The sequence below is a fragment of the Sus scrofa genome, chromosome 10 (genome assembly GCF_054392235.1).
Source record: "Sus scrofa isolate SSC_HxYL_T2T_F1_AM1 chromosome 10, Sscrofa_HxYL_maternal_Yorkshire_Landrace_v2.0, whole genome shotgun sequence".
In the NCBI taxonomy this organism is placed as follows: domain Eukaryota; kingdom Metazoa; phylum Chordata; class Mammalia; order Artiodactyla; family Suidae; genus Sus; species Sus scrofa.
The window spans coordinates 87231240-87248986 of NC_139392.1; the positions used below are offsets into that span (position 1 = coordinate 87231240).

Sequence of the window (17747 nt, forward strand, 5' to 3'; positions counted from 1 at the left end):
GTCTGTGTTCAAGGTCCCTTAGAATCCTGCTGCGAGACCCTCCCGCACATCTGTAAGTGCTCCTCACGGAAGCAGAGTCTCCCGGGACCCCCAGAGGCTCAGGCGCCCCCGCCAGGTGAGGTTTAAAGGCAGGTTGATGACGGGAAGGGCTGGATAACAGGTATGCTGCCATAGACCCCGACTGTCCTGCTCCAGTCCTCTTATGTGTACAGGATGGGGTCCGGTAGTAGGTTAACTCTGGAATGATTTGTACCTGATTTTTCCCACTTGGGGCTCTTACTGAGAGGGGAAATGCAGGGGCCCTTCTCCTTAGCTCAGCTTCCATTTTCAAAGCCCCACAGACCTCAGCAGAATGGAAACTGCTGCCTGTATCCCCAAGTGTCCCGGAGCATAAACAGTCTCAACAGCTCTGGGTTTCACAGCCATGCTAACATCCTCCCCACTGTCTCTCTCTGTGCCAACATTCATACATTTCTGACAACACCTGTGCCCTGCCAAGACCCAGAAAGAGAATTCTGACCACAGTTGTAGTGCTGTGGGCAGGGGTTACACACTAAGGTTTCTTTAGCTAGTGCTTGCGTTGAGCTTGTCCTGTCCCCACTTAGGACTGTTGTGGAAAGGAAGCGGTCAAACTGAATTTCAGCTCTGACCATCAGCTGAATGTTTTTCACTAAGTTTCTCCATCTAGCTATCATTCAAGTATGAAGCTAAGGAGAAAATGCCTTCATACATCAGAGGAGGAAGACGTACATGTATCTTTAGCAGAGTTCTCAGCCCTTGACAATGGGCAGACAGTGGAAGGCAGAGTAGTTTCTCATTGGCCAGCTGTATGCAAAACAGTGGTTTAAATTTTCATTAAACCTAAGTCCCAATGAATGTGATCTTGAGCCCAGGATGTTTGCTGATTTTCTCCTTTCCCTTCTAGGTCTTTATCCAGAGGCAGCAAGACAATCAAAGAATGAAAATGTGTCAAGAGTGGAATGGAATAAGGAAATCTAGCCAAGAGCTGAGGATAAGGAATGGGCTACCGACCCCCCACGACCAGCAAACCTGGGTCTGGACTCCAGGAAGTTAGGCCGGCTCCCCTGGGGGCCGCCAGCGCTCAATCAAGACTGCAAACAGCACCCAGGGCTACGTACAGCTGACTGCGGCTACTCGCAGCCACGGCCGCAGCGTCACGAGCACAGCGCTTAAGGAGTGTGTGGGTTGACAGAGTCTCTTTTCCAGACAGTAAATGTGTGCTCAGAATCCAACCACGAAGTTTACGGTCCCTTTCCCGTCTCCAAACAAGACCAGAACCGTGTCTGGCGGTGAGCAGCGGCTATGTTTGGCTGGGCGCCTGGCGCGGGGACGTGCCCACGGGCGCACACCCTACACAACACGCCACGTCCCTCGCTCGGGAACCCTTACAGGTGCGTTTATCTACTTGTAATGGGCTCAGGCCGAGAGCCTTTCCACTTGGATGAAACAGTGACTCGAAACGGGTGACACGCTAATTCCCCCAACAGCAGAGGCTTCAGACCTTCCTGGGCAACAGCGGAGACATCAGGATGCCGTTGGTTAACGGAGCTTTCGAAGCCGAGACGTTCTCCGGAGCCCGCTGCCCCGTCACCAGTCAGCCCACACCCCGTTGGAGCGTCTCCCTCCGGGAACCCCCACCTCTGCTGTTTGCCTTTACACCGTCTGCTCCTCCTCCTCTTTCCTCGGGCCCGTACCCGGTCTCCTCTGTCTTGTGCTACTGCTCGTACCTGGCACCAACCTGAACCATTAAACTGGAGGCGTGATTACAGACAATGTTCTGATTGCAAACGCCTCTTATTATGAAAGCAAATGTTCTGTCTCGGACGGGGCCAGGACCCACCGTGCGCGCGCGTGACGCAGACGCTGAACATTCTACGCTAGGGTGGGGATCAAAAGGGTTCAAAAAGTAAGAACTAAATCTAATGAAGGCACTCCTCCGGCTGCGAGACATCAGCGCGTGCGGTGCGCTGGCCCTATGCTCAGGCTGGGGAGCCCAGGCTGCCGGGGAAGGAGTCAGTGCCAGCTCAGCCCAGGAGCAGGTTTCCCAGGGTTGCAAGGATACCCGCCTCTCCGGGCTCTCGCCACCCCCACCCCCGCCCCGGGCGGTCCCTGCGGGCCCTGTGCTCCTGACTCCACTCCCGAAACCCAGCATGACATGGTTCATGTCACCTTGAGCTGAATCCACCAACCTGTCCAGGCTGAGGAGCTGCGGGCTGGGGGCAGCCTGGGCCCTGGCCCGTGGGGCTTTTTCTGTACAGCTGGATGCTGAACCCTAAGCCCCCGGCAAGCGTGCTGCCCACAGCCTCAGGGGCCGAGTCTAGCGAAGCCTGGATGAGGCTGCGGCCGTGTCTGCCGTGCCACTCTGCATCAGAATGTAGCTACGCTACAGCCTGCAAGCTCCTCCCACCTGGTGAACTGTGGCTCAAACTATGGGGCCTGAAGAGACTACTGTCGCCCTACCATGAAAGGTGATTCCCTATAGGTAGTAAGACCCTGGACGAGCACAGGGTCTGGCATGACTTACTGCGCGGGCATCTGATTTCCCTGATCCTGCCCTTTTATTCGGCCCCTCTCTCTCATGGTGACATGATCTTGTCCGGTTTGCGTATGTGGGTCCTAAAACCCGATCTTGGCATCTAAAACCACCCCTGTGTGCCCTCCCACGACTCCTCACTTGGAAAGCACCGCGGTTTTCTAGCAGGTGTCTTTTGCGTACCAAAGCACTTGCTCAGGTTGGTCTGTTTGTCAATGAAGACTTTAGCAGAGATAACATTTCCAAAAGGCATGAACATCTGCAGGATGTCCTGGTCTCCAAACTCCTGTGGAAGGTGGTAAATAAAGAGGTTTGCACCCTCTGGACCTAAAGAGGAAAGAGAAATCAGAATGAGGTATGCTTCCCTGCTTAGTTCCCCAAACCTCTCCTTGGGCACGCTTGGGCACCAGGCCGGCTAAGCACGTGGCTTTCTCTGCCTGTGAAAGAGAATGAAAGAGACCGATAAAGGTCCCGTGCTGGTGTGTCCTCTAGGACAGGAGTGGCCCTTCACGTTTTCCTGGCTCCAGAGAAAGACTGGGTAAGAGTGGCTTCCTTTTCACCCACAATCTGCGGGTCACATTTGCTCACTGGACAGGAGCACAGATTTCAGTCTTCCTGGGCGTGAAGGGGGCAGTGTGGGGTAGATACTGTCTCTTGCAGGAGAGAGTGTCCTGTGTATTCTAAGCAAATTGCAGCAATTTAGAAATAATGGATAGAGCAGTAATGCTGCTTGGATTTCTCAATCACTTACCTAATTATCCATCCAGTTTTGATTTGGCAAATCTCTTAACACACAGTCTAATAATCATCTTTATTAGAAATGACTGGCAAGGAGTCAAGGCAGGGAAAAATAGGTGGCTCGAGTTTCACAACTCTGTTCGGAATCACACCACTGGGAATCGGCCTTGCAGATGAAAGCGGGAGGTGCAGAAGCTGGTCAGAAACTAAGCTAAGCCAAGCCCTTCATCTTAACCATGACTTGCGGAAAGCCAAGCAGCACGGGCAGAAGGGGGGAGAGCTTGGCGGAGAGGCACGCGCTCTTGAGTTCCTTTCCGCTTCATTCTCCCATCTCTCTAGCCACCTGCACAAGAACTACCTGCAGGTTAAAGGAGGCAAAAAAGGAGGGAATCCCAGGGACCTGACAGAAGGCAGTCATCTGGTACATGCAAGGCAGGGGTGCCTTCTGGGCCGGAGGGAGCAGCTGGGGCAGTTGCTGATCCTTCCCCAGCTGGTTCTGGGAGGCCCCACAGCTGGATGCTGCTAGGAGGTTCTGGACATGATGTCTGCGAGGGAGGGAGCTCATAAAACTGGTGAAGTGGCCAAGCAGTGGGGTCCTGGAACCTTAACTGGCGTCCCCTGGAGAGGGACCGGGATTGGCCGCTGTGCTGGGAGGCCCAGGGACAAGGCGCAGTGGGTCTCCAAGGGGCCAGAGGCTGAAGAACACCGAACCAGGGTAGGAAGGACTTGTACAAATAAAAGGGATAAGCATCTCTGCAGAGAAAAGCCACACCAAATTCCTTTCCACATACACACAAAATCATACCAGAAAGAAAGTCTTCTAACGAATGGGGCTTTTCACCAGGAAATCTCGAGGCAAATTTCTGAAGCCCCAGAGATGAAGCATTTCTTTCTTATTTAAGTATTAACATGGCTACTTTAATTTTCTGCATCGATCACAATTTCCAGGGACAGATCTATGTTCCAGTGTAAGAGATGCAGTTTGTATTTAAAGGGACACAGTTACAGGGTTTAGGTACCAAAATGTTTCCTGGTTACAGAGGGGAAAAAAAAAAAAAAAAGACACTTAAAAAGTGAGAACTTAATATGAATAGATGTAAAACCCAAATACTGGAAAGGGGTGTTCTGAGCGCTACGGCGCTCTATGTTCTCTGCAGTCTGAATACTGGGTGGATCTGGTACCCCCCAGACTGAAGGCACCTTCTAAACAACTGGGCCAGATGCCCAAACGAGGCTTAATGGGGCCCAATTTGAACTGTGAAGTCATCTTCCCTCCTGAAGCCTGGGCAGAAGATGTAATTTTAATGCCCTAGGACAGGTTGCTGGCTGCGCCTGGATAACCCTGGCCTTGAATGCCTGTAGCCGTGCCAGAGAGGGGACCGAGTAGACCTCGAGAGCCTCTCTTTCTTCATCGCCACGACAGAACTTGGATTTTGCCAACTGCCAAAGTTGCTAACACTACAACGAGAGAAGGGTGGCCTGATACAGAAAACCTCTTAATAGTCAGTGACGGTGGCTGTGGCCCCAGATACCAAGGGTAAGAAACAGTTTTTTGAGAGGTAACCTATGTGTCTTCTCTCCCTTCCGCGAAAACCCACCGACCAAAAACCACGCATTCCTCAGACTTCTGGTACATGTGATTTGAGTTCTCTGCATTACTGGTCCCTGCTGGCTGGGTGCTCACATCCCATTTCTCATGGGGCCCTTGATGTGGCGCGAAGCACTGGGGGGGGCATCTGTGTTGCCATTGTCTTGCTGGGATCCGGGGCTCTGCCTAACTTGTGATCTGTGACTTGCCTCCTGCCCACAGAGGAAGATGGGAAGGTGGACAGAGGAATGGCAGGAAGGGTGGCCCCCTCTCCGGGATTCAGATCAGTAGGGATGCCATAACCTTCCAAAGATGCCAACGATTCGGCTGGGGAGAATGTTAAAACCGTTTTACCAAACCAGACTAGCTCATCTTCCTGTGGGAAAATGTTGACCAGAGTGTATGATGAAACACATCAAATTGCATCAACTCTCCTGATTCAAGAACAACAGAACCACCGAGAGGAAAATCTAAAAACCTCTTCAGTTGCGGAATTTATCAAGGGTTTTTTCTCTCCTTCCCCGTATGTCTTCACTTTTACCTTAGATTTTAGTTAAAGCTAATGTGAAGACAGTTTAAATTTCTTGAGGCCAGCTTAGGAGGGTGAGTAGGAGGCGATCAGAAGAGCAGCATGAGGAGGTGAGAGAGGATTACAAACCTGAAGCAGCTCGAAACACCAAAAAATCCAACACTAGGCCATGCTGCTGGGCGCCCGCATGCTTAGATGCTGGTGATCTGCAGTGGGCAGTGCTTACTTCAGACTATTTAACATCGACCCCAGAGGGTTAGTTACTGCACAAGCTGCGCCTAAAACTCGAGGCATAGAAAGTTAGGGCAGGGAGCTGGGGTAAAGCCACTTCAGGGCCCAGCCGTTGTCCTAAAGCCACTAACTTCTGAGTCGGCTGGGGACTCAGGTCTTCTCAGCGACACAGGTTACAGGGGTCGCTGAAGCCCTGCCGGTGAGAGAGAACTATTCCAGCATGCCCGTGGGAGCTGGCTTTTATGGTTTCTTCTAAGGACACGACTGTCTCACAGGCTGCCCCTCCCACCCTTATCTGTCACCATGTGAATCACATCCCAGACAAAGGGACCTCAACACAGGCACTCCTTTTGGAAGTCACGGTATTTATGACACTGGGTCCACATGCCGGAGAAATGCGGTTGTCTGAACAGTTGGGCCAGTTTTAAAAAATCTCTAATTATGTCACAGCCAAGAGGACAGAGAAAGTTGAAATGATGAAACTCAGATTTCCAAGTATCTGTTATTTCTAATGCTGTTACTTATAAAGAGAAAAAACCTTTAAAAACAAACAAAAAAACCCATGTGTATCTTTAAAGTTGTGTCCTGTTTATAGTTCACAACTTTACAAGGTAAAACTGTTCTAGTTTTTATAAAATGCCATGTTGAGAGTCAAAACATTCAGACAAAAACCAGTCTGGATCTCTGGGGAGCAGATAAAGGAGAAGGGCAAGAAATTTGCAAACATCTTCAACAGCCACCTCTATTCTAACTTCTTTCCCTGAATTTGAAACAAGTCGGGATGAGAAAAAATACGACAGTGTGGATTCTGATTTAAAAGCAACTTCAATCAGGAGGATGAAACCCCAAGCGGGGAAGAGAGAGACACCATTCCCCATCCGGCTGGCTCCTTAACTGTTTTATAATTAGCTTCCATTTATTCTTAGCATTAACTTCCTGATGTTGACTCTGCCTTATTGGCAGAGAAGCAAGGCAATCAATCACTTCCTTGCCTCCCCAGAAGACCCCTGATTAAACAGAGACCAAGTCAATCCTAACAGCGGATTTTATCATTAACCTGGAAGCCAGTGCCTAGGAAGAGGCAGCTCCACCATCACGGGGGTGTGGACTGGGCAAGCCTGGGCCAGGCCCACAGAGGACCAGTAGGTTCCTTCCTCTGACCAGGAGCATGTTGAAGGGGAGTTGGTCCATGCTGGTGGGGGACAGGGGTTTCCTGGCCATGTCTGTCTTTCTTTTTTGGCGGAGGGTGGGTGCGGCGTGGCAGGCGGAAGTTGCCAGGCCAGGGATTCAATGGCAGTAGCATTGGCAATGCGGGATGCTGAAGCTGCTGCAGCACCAGGGACCTCCAGCTTGGCGATCTCTGCATGCATGGCACTAAGGACCAAGTACCTGGGGCGGGGGGGGGGGGGGGTGGGGGGGTGGCGGGGGCAGCCCCTCCCTCCACCCGGGCAGGTGGCGGCTGGGGCGGGGGGCGCACCTACCTTCCTTCTGGCTGCCGGCCGCGCCCTGCTGCTGCAGCAGGCTCTGGCTGTAGAGCGTGGGCAGCGCGGCGGCCGCGTACTGCTGGATCCCTGAGTAGGCCTGCGTGAGCGCGTCCATGGTGCCCGCCGTGCCGTTCGTCAAGCCCGTGGCGCCGAGGCCTCCGTTCAGAGCCGCCATACCTGAGAGCATTTGAGCAACTTTACAAAAACCCCAACGATAGAGAAGAGAAACAGCACTTCTCATTAGTGCTTTCCGAAGGAGGTCCGAGAGTCAGTCGACACACGAACAACGGCCAGGGCATGCAGCGGGCACACGAGGACGCCGACGGGGACTCAGAGACGCGACAGTGGGTCAGAAAGCGTCAGGACGGCGGACACACAGGACCCCCCCCCCCCCGACCTCCCCCCCTCCCCCCCCCCATGGTAACCCTCGCCCCTTAGGCCGCTGATCGCACGCACGGAGGCGCCGCGGCCGGACAAGACACCCGCTCCCATGCAGCTGCTACTGGCAAGGACGCTGTCATCTCTGTGAAGGAAAAGCCCTCTGCTCCACAGGGCTCAGAAGCATGTGCAAAAAACATTAGTGGCAGGGGCCTGCGGCATCTGCACACGTAAATCCATTAACTGGGGTCTCCGAGGAGCCACGGGATGGCCCCAGGGGCGGGAGGGAAAGGACGGGATGAAACGTCTCTCCTGAATTCAAGCTGTCTGACCGAGAGGCGGCCCAGACACAAGCTCTGGACTCAATAGCGCATCGGCAGCTCCAGGAGCTGGCTTTCCTCCCCCGCCGAAGGATGCTGTCAGGGCCCAGGACCCTCGGGACTGCCTCCCGGGTGAAGAATTAGGGTGCGGGGTGGGGGTGGGGAAGGCACCTCCTCCCCTGAGTGCAGCTAAATGCTGCTGCTTCTTCAGTATGAATAACTGGAAAGCGGATGGGGCCGTTTTCAGCAGCAGAGCGACACACACCACACCCCCACACAGGCCCAGATAGTCTTCAGTGCCCGGGGAACTGGGGTTTCTGCCAAGGAGTGGGTTCCATGCCATGTTTTTCCGTCAACTGAACTGACACTGCGTCTGAGAGCTGGATCTGGGCTATTAAGTGTTGTGAACTGGCTGCTGTCCACACACTTTTTTGATTTTTCCTTGTCTCCTGGCTGCTCTTTTGCTCTATGATGGTTGCTGGCTGCGTCACTTTTTCCCTGAATACAGAGTCAAAACAAGCAATACTTTATAGAGTGTGAACTTTTCGATGAACTCAGGAAATGCAAGAGGGAATGTCATGATTGCCTTGAGTTCCCTCTATGATGAAGGCATTTTTTTTTTTAAAGATCTCACTGAAAACATTTATGAAAACCATGGAAGAACTAGGACTACTGATTAAAGATATTAAACTAGCAAAGATAATTAACTGGAAAAACATTGGTAGGAATTCTAATGCGAATAGAGGACAGCGAAGATGGGGACACTTAGAAACTGTAGAGCAATCAATACCAGAATCACCTCCACTCGCACCCGTGCTTTTGCCCGCCGTCCACAGGACACGGGAAAAGCGCTCCTGTTCTTCCGACACCTTCTTCTCTTAGACTCAAAGGACTACACAAAACACAGGAAAGAGCTTGGCCTAAAAGCCTGTGCCTTGTAGCCCGCAGGTCTGCTGTTCTCCCTGGGGTGCTTGAAGGGACAAAACAAGGCCTTGGGTGACATTTGGGGAGTGTTAGGGACAGGAGAATGGAAAATCAGCCTCCTGAAAAAGGCAGTGATTTCCAGCAAATCCAGCCACTAGCAAATGCAAATGAAGCTCAGAGGCGCTGGCCAGCAGAGGTCCTGCTGACTCCGCCTGGAGTTCTTTATTAGGAAGGAGTCTTTTCTCATTTTTTTCTCCTGTCATGCAAATATTGTCAAAGAGCTGGGAAGGTCTGGTCCTCGCAATTCTCCAGGCCCTGGAACGCCCACTCCTCCCCTTTCCCACCTGCCTCTTCTCCCCCCACCCTGGGTTCTGGTGTCGGTTGAAGCAGGGAGAGCTCCCTCTCTTCCCTTTTTGGTTATTTTATCCTCACTTCCCAGTATTTGTGTGAAGGTGAAGAAACATGTTTCTTTCTAGAGAGGGGAGTGTGAGATGGCCTGGGAAAGGCCTGGCACAGTTGGTTAAGTGTCGCTTAATTCCGTCAAGCTGCTAAGAGGTGCTGAGGGTACACTTGGTCCCATCATGGGCTTGGCCCTTGGGAAGGTCGGTTCCTTCGCGGGAAGAGCTTCTAAGAAGACGAGTGAGTGCTGACCTGCTGCCGGACTGCTCTCCAGGGAGCCAGGTGCTAGGTGTGCCCTGCAGCCTTCAGAGCTAGAGCGTCGGGCCAAGGATGGCAGCACCACTAGGATACATGTCTCGGGACTCCCCTGCCTTCTGTAGAAACGCCAGGGGAGGGGCTACTCAGGGCCCAAGGCTTTTCTCCTCTGCAGTAGAACCTTCCTTTTGAACATACATAGAGCAAAAATCCTGACAAGTGCAAGTGCACTGAGAATACTGAAAACCCAAACTAAGCTGCAGATTTGCAGGTGTATGTTTGCCAAGGCTGAACAGGTAGTTGATTACCTGGTAGTATCTGAAGCCCCATCAAAGGAAAGATCTCAACTTTTGACGGTTAGTCCTGTGAATGCTCTAATGTTATTTTATATGAACTCATCATATCACAGACAGCACTTGTCAGTTCAGCTGCTGGTATTTGATTCCATCTAAACACCCCGTACAGAGAAAGAGAGGTCTGAAGAGGGTGAGCTGAATTAAGATGCTTCCTGGGGAAAGAATAGGGCTTTGAAGAGGCCAAACAGATGCATCATTTCATCCCCTTTAATTTAGATTCCCACACATGCTGTTTGGAAGAGGACAGCTGGAAGAAAAGGAGGGCGTGGCAAACCTCTAAGAGGGCAGGTCTTGGCAAAGGGTCTGTCAATAAAGTCAGAGGGTGCCCTGAACCATCACGTGCCCTAACTGCTCTCCATCCTCCCTGATGGGGACCTGAGGAGCTGTGAGATGACTGAGGAAATCTATGGAGATGACGTAGAAGCTCCACCCTTGTAAACATGAGCATGGACATGTGCAGTGGCCATCACGGAGCTGGTGCCAGAAAGCAGAGTTGGGGGCTGAGGGCCAGCAGCAAGGTACAGTTCTCTGCCCAGCACCCTCTAGGTTTTATACCAAATACAGAAAGGGCGAAAGTGAGCAGTGAATCACCATATGCCCATCGATCTCTGTCTATCTGCTGGGGCAAGTTTTCTCTGCTACAGATGAGATACAGCCTTTCCAGGCTGCAAGCTGATAATGAAGACGTAAGGATGAAACGTCTAGAATCAGGAAGTCAGTGGCATTTGTACACGTGCCTGTGTTAATACGCTCACCAGTGTATGTGAGGTTGTGGGGGCCTCTCTATGCGGCTAACTACCCGTATCTTTACAGATTCCAGTAATACAGAGGAACACAGTAGTGTCACAATGCATATAAGGGGTGACAAACCACTATAACATGCCCAAAGCACTGCATCTTTTCTCTCCTCTACAGAAAGTTATCTCCATAAAACATCATTCACCAGGCATTTGTGGCTGGCGATATTCAGATCATCAGAACCCGAGACACTATCTGGTGAGCCATTTGGAAGAGTTATGTCCTTGAAACGGGAAAATGGGGATGCCACTTGACATACATTTAAACTCAAAATCAGACAGAGACTCCTGGGTGGATGTATCTGCAAAAAATATTTTCTGGGTCTTAGTTCAGATACTAGTAGATAAAACCTGCCTGGAAAACCCTCAAATAATCTGGAAGGAAAAGCTACGTCCGTGAACCGCCCACACGCCTTTCTTCTTGGCTTGAGGATTTCCACTGTAGCTCTAGGGCACTGTGCTTTCCCGGCCCCTCCCTTCGTGGGAGAACAAGGATATGGAGCTCCAGCAGTTGAGCTCGGCTACTTGCCTACTAGCTGAAGCTTCACCTGGGGGGGTGGGGGGGAGCTGAGGGGCCGTCGGGCAGGGAAGAGGGTTAAAGGTGCGCTTGGAGGGGTTTGGGAATCTGCTGCGGACTCTGCCTACCTCCCCCCAGCTCCTTGGTCCATGGCAAAGAGCTGGCTCTGCTCAGAACACTCCTCCGGGAGCACGTGGCAGCTCCTGGATGGGGCGGGGGAGGAAATGGCAAAGGTGTGGAAGCAGGGGCCACCCACGGGTCAAGCTGCCCCTGTCCAGGTAACTGTTCCTAGACTACCTTCTTTGGGAAGGAGCCAGCAGGACAGAAAGCATCACCAGGTCTGCTAGGAATGTTCTGAATGAAGACGCTCTATGGTAGAAGGTTTTCTCTTGGCATCTGAGAAAACAAATAGTGACTCCAAGCCAGGGGTGGTGGGGGCTGTTTAACAGCTCAGACGGCAACATTCACCCCATCAGAAGGAAAGTATTCCTTGTGCGTGACTTCCGGTTTAATTCCACATTTTCCTAGTTCAACTCTAGTAGGAGTTATGTGAAGCAGACTTAATTTCCCATATGAACCCAATGGCAAAGAATTTAAAAAAACAACCACCACGATTTAAGCCTGTTGTTCTTGCCAGAAGCACAATTTGAGTAACACGGACCCCACACAAGAACTCTTGTGGTCTCTCTGCCATTCAACAGAGTCCCTCGCTATGAGGACGATGGGAACATCCCAGCCAAGGACAACAGCAGAGGATGGAGGGAGGCGGGACCACGCAGACAGGGGACGACACACAGCGATCATGAGCACGTGCTGAGGAGGACAGCCATTCCCACTGGCCTGTTACTGTGCAGACCAAGGACAGGCAGGCGGTCAAATCAAATTCCTTGTTTTAGGGGAACTAGGTCCTGGGGCAAGAGAAGCAGCATGAAGGTTTGTGTGCAAACACACGTCTGCAACCGAGGGGAAGGACAAGTGAGTTGGAGCGTCTGCAGAACAAGGTCAGAAACAGGAGTCAAGGCAGTGAGGGCTGCTGGCCAGAGGGGAGCTGGAGGCGGTTTTACTAGAATAAAACCTTCTGCCATCACGTGGCTACCACCTCATTTGCTACATGTTTGCTAATCAAGAACCATCCTGTCTGGAAGGAGAAATACCTTTCTTTTCTCCTTTTTTTTTTTCTTTTTTGGCCTGTGGCCAGGTCAAGCTCAGTCCAAGCTAATGTTTGTTTTTCCCAGAGCATCTGCCTAAAAGGATTCACTAAAACCTGGAAGAATTTCCTACCTCTAAATGGCTGATTTATTTTCCAATCAGGATTATAAAAGTTAAGTCATCCGATGAGTTCTAGGTTCTTCTTTACCAAATAAATTGCAAAGTATTCTTTTGGGGATTTTAAGATATAAAATTACTGTTTTTGTTTGTTTGGTTGGTTTTTTGCTTTTTAAAAAAAAGACTGCTTGATCATCCTTTAAAACCTGTTCACGTATTGAATCATGGCTTAAAAAAAGGCAACTTGCCAAGGACCCTTTTCTTAAAGCTTAAGATGGGCAGAGGTTGCACTGCCTGGTAGGTAATTAGGTCCCCAAGTTAGACTCAGAGGCTGTCAGGGACCTGATAGATTTGGCTATTCTTTTTTCTTTTTTAGGGCCACACACATGGCATATAGAGGTTCCCAGGCTAGGGGTCTAATTGGAGCTGCAGCTGCTGGCCTGCACCACAGCAGTGCCAGATCCTAGCCGTGCCTGGAAGCTACACCAAAGCTCACGGCAACACCAGCTCCTCAACCCACTGAACATGTCCAGGGATCAAACCCACATCCTGTGGACACCAGTCGAGTTTTTAACCTGCTGGGCCACAAAGGGAACTCCTGGGCTTGGCTCTTTTTATCAGGCAGTGGGGTGGTGCAGGGAGACTGAGCTGATGGGAAGGCAAATGAGGGGTCCCCTCTGTGGACTGAGGATCCATCCGCTCCCCCAGCGGAGGAGCCAGAGTTCAGTTCCAGCCTCAAATATGACTCATCCTCTGGCCAGGTTCTGGTCTCCCCAGGGATCTAAAATGCTGAACGTGGCTGGGCTGTGTAGACACAACCCAGAGGATCTGCAGGAAGGCCTTACGTGTCAGGGCTCAGCCGTTCTGTAAGCCGTCTGCCTCTTGCAGCTTCAACCTGCCACAGGGGACCTGTGCCCTGAGGAGACGCGCTGCTGCCGAGGGACCCAGGCCTCGGCTGCTCGACACCACCTCCAGGGAGCGGCTCCTCTCCACCCACCCTGCTTCCTTCCTGGCAAAGCCTCATTTCTCCTCCTGTGGAACTGCCACGCCCCTTCCGGTTTTATAGCTGGAGGAGCCCTTTAAGAGCATCTGATCCAGAACTCCCAATTTCTAGACGGGGACTCTCAAGTCCAGACTAGGGGCACAGACTGGCCGCGGATTCCAGCAGGTGACGGGCAGCAGACTGGGAGCTGGCTCCGTGCGTCCTGACCTCTCGCCCATTCACTGTTCTATTGTGACACACTGCCTCTCAGGAAAAGGGACCAGAGCCAGAACCAAAGCCCTTGAAACCTGCAGGGACCTGTCAACCCCAGAAACCTATGGCCAAACACCCAGTCTACATGCTAGAAAAGGCTCGGGGTGGCGAGGGTGGGCAGTCCAATCACGGATGCCATCTGGCCCTCAGAGCCTGTGCCACTCCACCCCCAGCCTCAGTTCTGCCCGGGACCTGTCCTCAGGTGGTCTGTGGCCGCCCCGTCTGTGGAGGGTTGGGGGGAAGGCTGTCCACCAGAGCAGCAAGTACTCACTGTGGGCGCTACCTGCCAGTGCATTAATGTTATTCAGTCCGACCGTGGCTCCCGCCAGTCCTTGCAGAGTCCCCAGGGAGGTCAGAGAGTTCATGGCTGCACCGGCGGTGGAGTTGGGAGTGGAAGCAGCCACTGCAAAACAAGAGGAAGACAGGGATGGGCAAGAGCCGGAGGTGAGTGACAGCAGGGAAGGCGGCTGTCTGGGGGCGGGGGTCCCCTTGCAGCAGGGGGCCAGGGCGCTGGCCAGTCCTGGGACATCTGGGAGCCCCACTTCTGTCTTGGGGTGAAAGACATGGACTATGCTTGTGCCCATGGTGACAATCAGATTTGGCGAATTAAAAAAAAAAAAAAAATCACCATTGCTCCATTGTGCCAGTCCACCAACACACGCACTGCTGCTTAGTGGGGCAGAGACCACCAGCCTCAGGGCTCGGGGCTGGTCGGCTCCTTCATCAGCCCTGCTTTGGGAGCCTCTGGACAAATTCCCCGCCCCAAAGGGGAAGGGGTGGAGGGCATGAAACGCCCACTCTTGGCTTTCTTATTGTTTATGCTTAGATTTGGCACTGTCTCAATAAAGTTTTTTTTTTGTTGTTGTTTTTAATCATACATATTCCCTCCCCCCCCCTTTTTTTTTCCTTTTTAGGGCCACACCTGAAGCATATGGAATTTCCCAGGCTAGGGGTCAAATCTGAGCTGTAGCTACCAGCCTACACCACAGCCACAGCAACACAGGATCCGAGCCTCATCTGTGACCTACACCACAGCTCACAGCAACGCCAGATCCTTAACCCACCGCGCAAGGCCAGGGATCAAACCCGCGTCCTCATGGATACTAGTCGGGTTGGTTACCACTGAGCCGAAACAGGATCATTTAAGTGGAATCCTGAAACATGTGCCCTTCTGTGACTGGCTTCTTTCCCTTCCCACCCTGGTTCAAGGTTCATCCAGGTTCTGACAGGTGGTCGCTTTACCCCTTTTCCTGTCAAATTATATTCCACTGTGTACAAACATCTGTTTTCACTTTGGAATAATCACACTGTGCCTCTTTGTACACAAGTTTTGGGTACACGTATGTTTTCACTTCTCTCGTACACACCTAACAGCGGGATTGCTGGGTCATCTGACAAAACTGTGTTTCTCACTTTGAGGAGATGCTCACAAAGCAGCTCTACCCCAGGCGCCTTAACACGTACAGCTGCTTCTGTAAAGACTGTTCCAAGTACCTCACATTTGCATAGCTTGACAGTCTGCTTTATCCTGACGACAGAGGTAAAAGCTAAGCTGAACTCTGACCACTGATTACAAAAAAAAAAGGCTAAACTCACACCGCTGATAAAAAACTGGACGGGCATTCTGGGGTTTTGGATGCAAACTGTTACACTGGGAATGGATGGGCAATGGAGCCGTACTGTACAGCACAGGGACCTGTGTATGACTGGGTCACTTTGCTGTACAACAGAAATTGAAGAAACACTATAAATCAACTATACTCTCATATAAGTAAGTAAATAAATAAATAAATAATTGCAAAAAAAAAAAAAATAAAAGCTTGGCCATGAACGTCAGTCTGTCCTTCTGGAACATTCCTGCCCAGCTGGAGGAAGCCACATCCCTATTCTGCCTTCAGAAACCACCTAGCACTGCTTGCAGTGCGCCCCACTTGGGGGCCTACATCAAAGGCCTAAAACCTGAATCCCCAGCCTGCTGCATTTCCGTCCACACGCGCATGAGCTGCTGACCCTCCTTATGGGTATGCACCTTCTCTCTTCAAAATAAAACAGTCCATCCTCAAGTCAGTGTTTCCAGTCTTTTCGTGTTGTGAGACCTTTCTTTTGTGTTAATAGTTCAATGACTTTTCTTCTATTTATAGTTGTAAAACCATCATTCCAACCTCATTTTAAAATATTTCTATCCCAAACCCACAGTCCATGCCTCCCCTCTGCCCGCCTGCCCCCTTGGTAAAGGTAAGCTTTTCAAAGTCTGTGAGTCTGTTTCCATTTTGCAAGTAAGTTCATCTGTATCCTTTTTTAGTTTCCAATATAAATACACACAAAAGACGACATAAACTACCATAAACTTAGATCCAGATTCAAGAATACTGGAGGACCAACTTGCTTCCTCTAAGAGTATTTTAAAGCGAATTTCAGAAACTTAAGCCGTTGTACCCCTACATATCTCAGTATTCAACTCTAAAAACTGAGGCTATTTTCTTTTAAAACCCCCTCAAACCATTTTTCTTTTCCCCCTCAAGTTTTACTGAGTCATAGATTTCTAAGAATGTGTGTATTTCATTTACATTTTCAAATTTACCTTGGTATAAAATTACTCACAATATCCTCCTAATACATTTAAAAAATCATGAGCATTTACATTTAAGTTTCACTTTTCTGTCTGGTTGATCTGTCGATTGCTGAGAGAAGCAGGTGAAAATCTTCATGTGGCCTGAGGAAGGGGATCAAGACGGCGGAGCAGTAAGACACGGAGCTCACCTCTTCCCACAGCCGTATTCCTCTGCCCAGCAAAGGAAACCACAGACAAATGAAAAGACGACCCACAGAGCGGGAGAAAGTATCTGCAAGTGAAGCGACCGACAAGGGCTTCATCTCCAAAATATAACAGCTCCTGCAGTTCTATATTGAAAAAACAAGCCAATCCAAAAATGGTCAGAAGATCTAAACAGACACTTCTCCAAATCAGAAAAACAGGTGGCCCCAAAGCGCATGACAAGATGCTCAACATCACTAATTATTAGAGAAATGCAAATCAAAACTACAATGAGATATCACCTCATACCAGTCAGGGTAGCCATCACCATTGGTCTACAAACAGTAAATGCTGGAGAGGGTGTGGAGAAAGTGGAACCCTCCTGCACTGCTGGTGGGAATGTAAACTGGCATAACCACTGTGGAAAAGAGTATGAAGGTTCCTTAAAAAACTAAATATAGAACTACCATATGATACAGCAATCCCACGCCTGGGCATATATCTGGAGATATACGATAAATGATACAAATGACCTTATTTACAAAGGAGAAAGAGACTCACAGATTTTGAAATCAAATTTACGGTTACCAAAGGGGAAATGCAGGGTGGAGGGAGAGATTAGGAGTTTGGGATTAACATATACACACTACTATATATAAAACAGATAACGAACAAGGACCTGCTGTACAGCACAGGGAACTCTACTCAATATTCTGCAATAACCTATAAGGAAAAGAATCTGAAAAAAGAATGGATATACATTTATAATAACCTACATGGGAAAAAACAATGGATAAATATATAAGAATATGTGCGTGTACATATACATATATATGGATGTATGTGTGTATATATATATATATATGATTCACTTTGCTGTAAACCTGAAACAAATACAATATTTTAAGTCACCTATACTCCAATAAAATTAAAGAAAAAGAATGTAAGTATGTGTATAACTGATTTACTTTGCTGTACACTTGAAATGAACACAACATTGTAAATCAACTACACTCCAATTAAAAAAAATCTTCCACTGTGCTAATGCCCATTATTCTATGTAAATATATAAATTTGGGGGGAATACCATCTTGAAGCTATGTTACAACTTCCACAGATGTTTGTAAAACACGCTACCTTTTGTTGAAATAAACTTTTTGTGCTGATCTTTTTATTTCTAGTTTTATCTTTAAGTCTATTTTGTATGATGTCAAAAAAAAAGCACCGGCTTTTTAAAAATTTGCATACTATTTATCTTCTGCCATCTTTTTACTTTTCTGTTTATATTTTAGCTGTATCTCTCATAATCAGTATGTAAATAGGTTAAAAAATATAGCCGAATAAGTTGATAATATTTTAGTAGTACTATTTAAATTTTGTAGTATAGGTTTGCCTACATTA

The 17747-nt window shown here is 49.7% G+C and overlaps 1 protein-coding gene and 1 long non-coding RNA gene across 55 annotated transcripts in view; one reads left to right on the forward strand and one right to left on the reverse strand.

Annotated features, from left to right (window-relative positions):
* LOC146399583 (uncharacterized) overlaps positions 1-4316 on the forward strand; it is a 37117-nt gene extending 32801 nt beyond the window's left edge. The window contains exon 2 of the long non-coding RNA XR_014818118.1: positions 926-4316. This is a non-coding gene — a long non-coding RNA (uncharacterized LOC146399583). The remainder of the gene's footprint in view (positions 1-925) is intronic.
* The window catches only part of CELF2 (CUGBP Elav-like family member 2), an 872498-nt gene that overhangs the window by 8134 nt on the left and 846617 nt on the right, over positions 1-17747 (reverse strand). For 23 of the 54 annotated variants that reach the window (XR_014817160.1, XR_014817158.1, NM_001445140.1 and 20 more), the window contains 3 exon segments: positions 13875-13994; positions 7122-7301; positions 2738-2881 (listed from right to left, as the gene is read on the reverse strand). Coding sequence is in view for 51 of the 54 variants with exons in the window: in NM_001445140.1 (NP_001432069.1) it covers positions 2738-2881; positions 7122-7301; positions 13875-13994 (444 nt within the window). In the remaining 3 variants the exon portion in view is untranslated. 54 annotated transcript variants of the gene reach the window in all.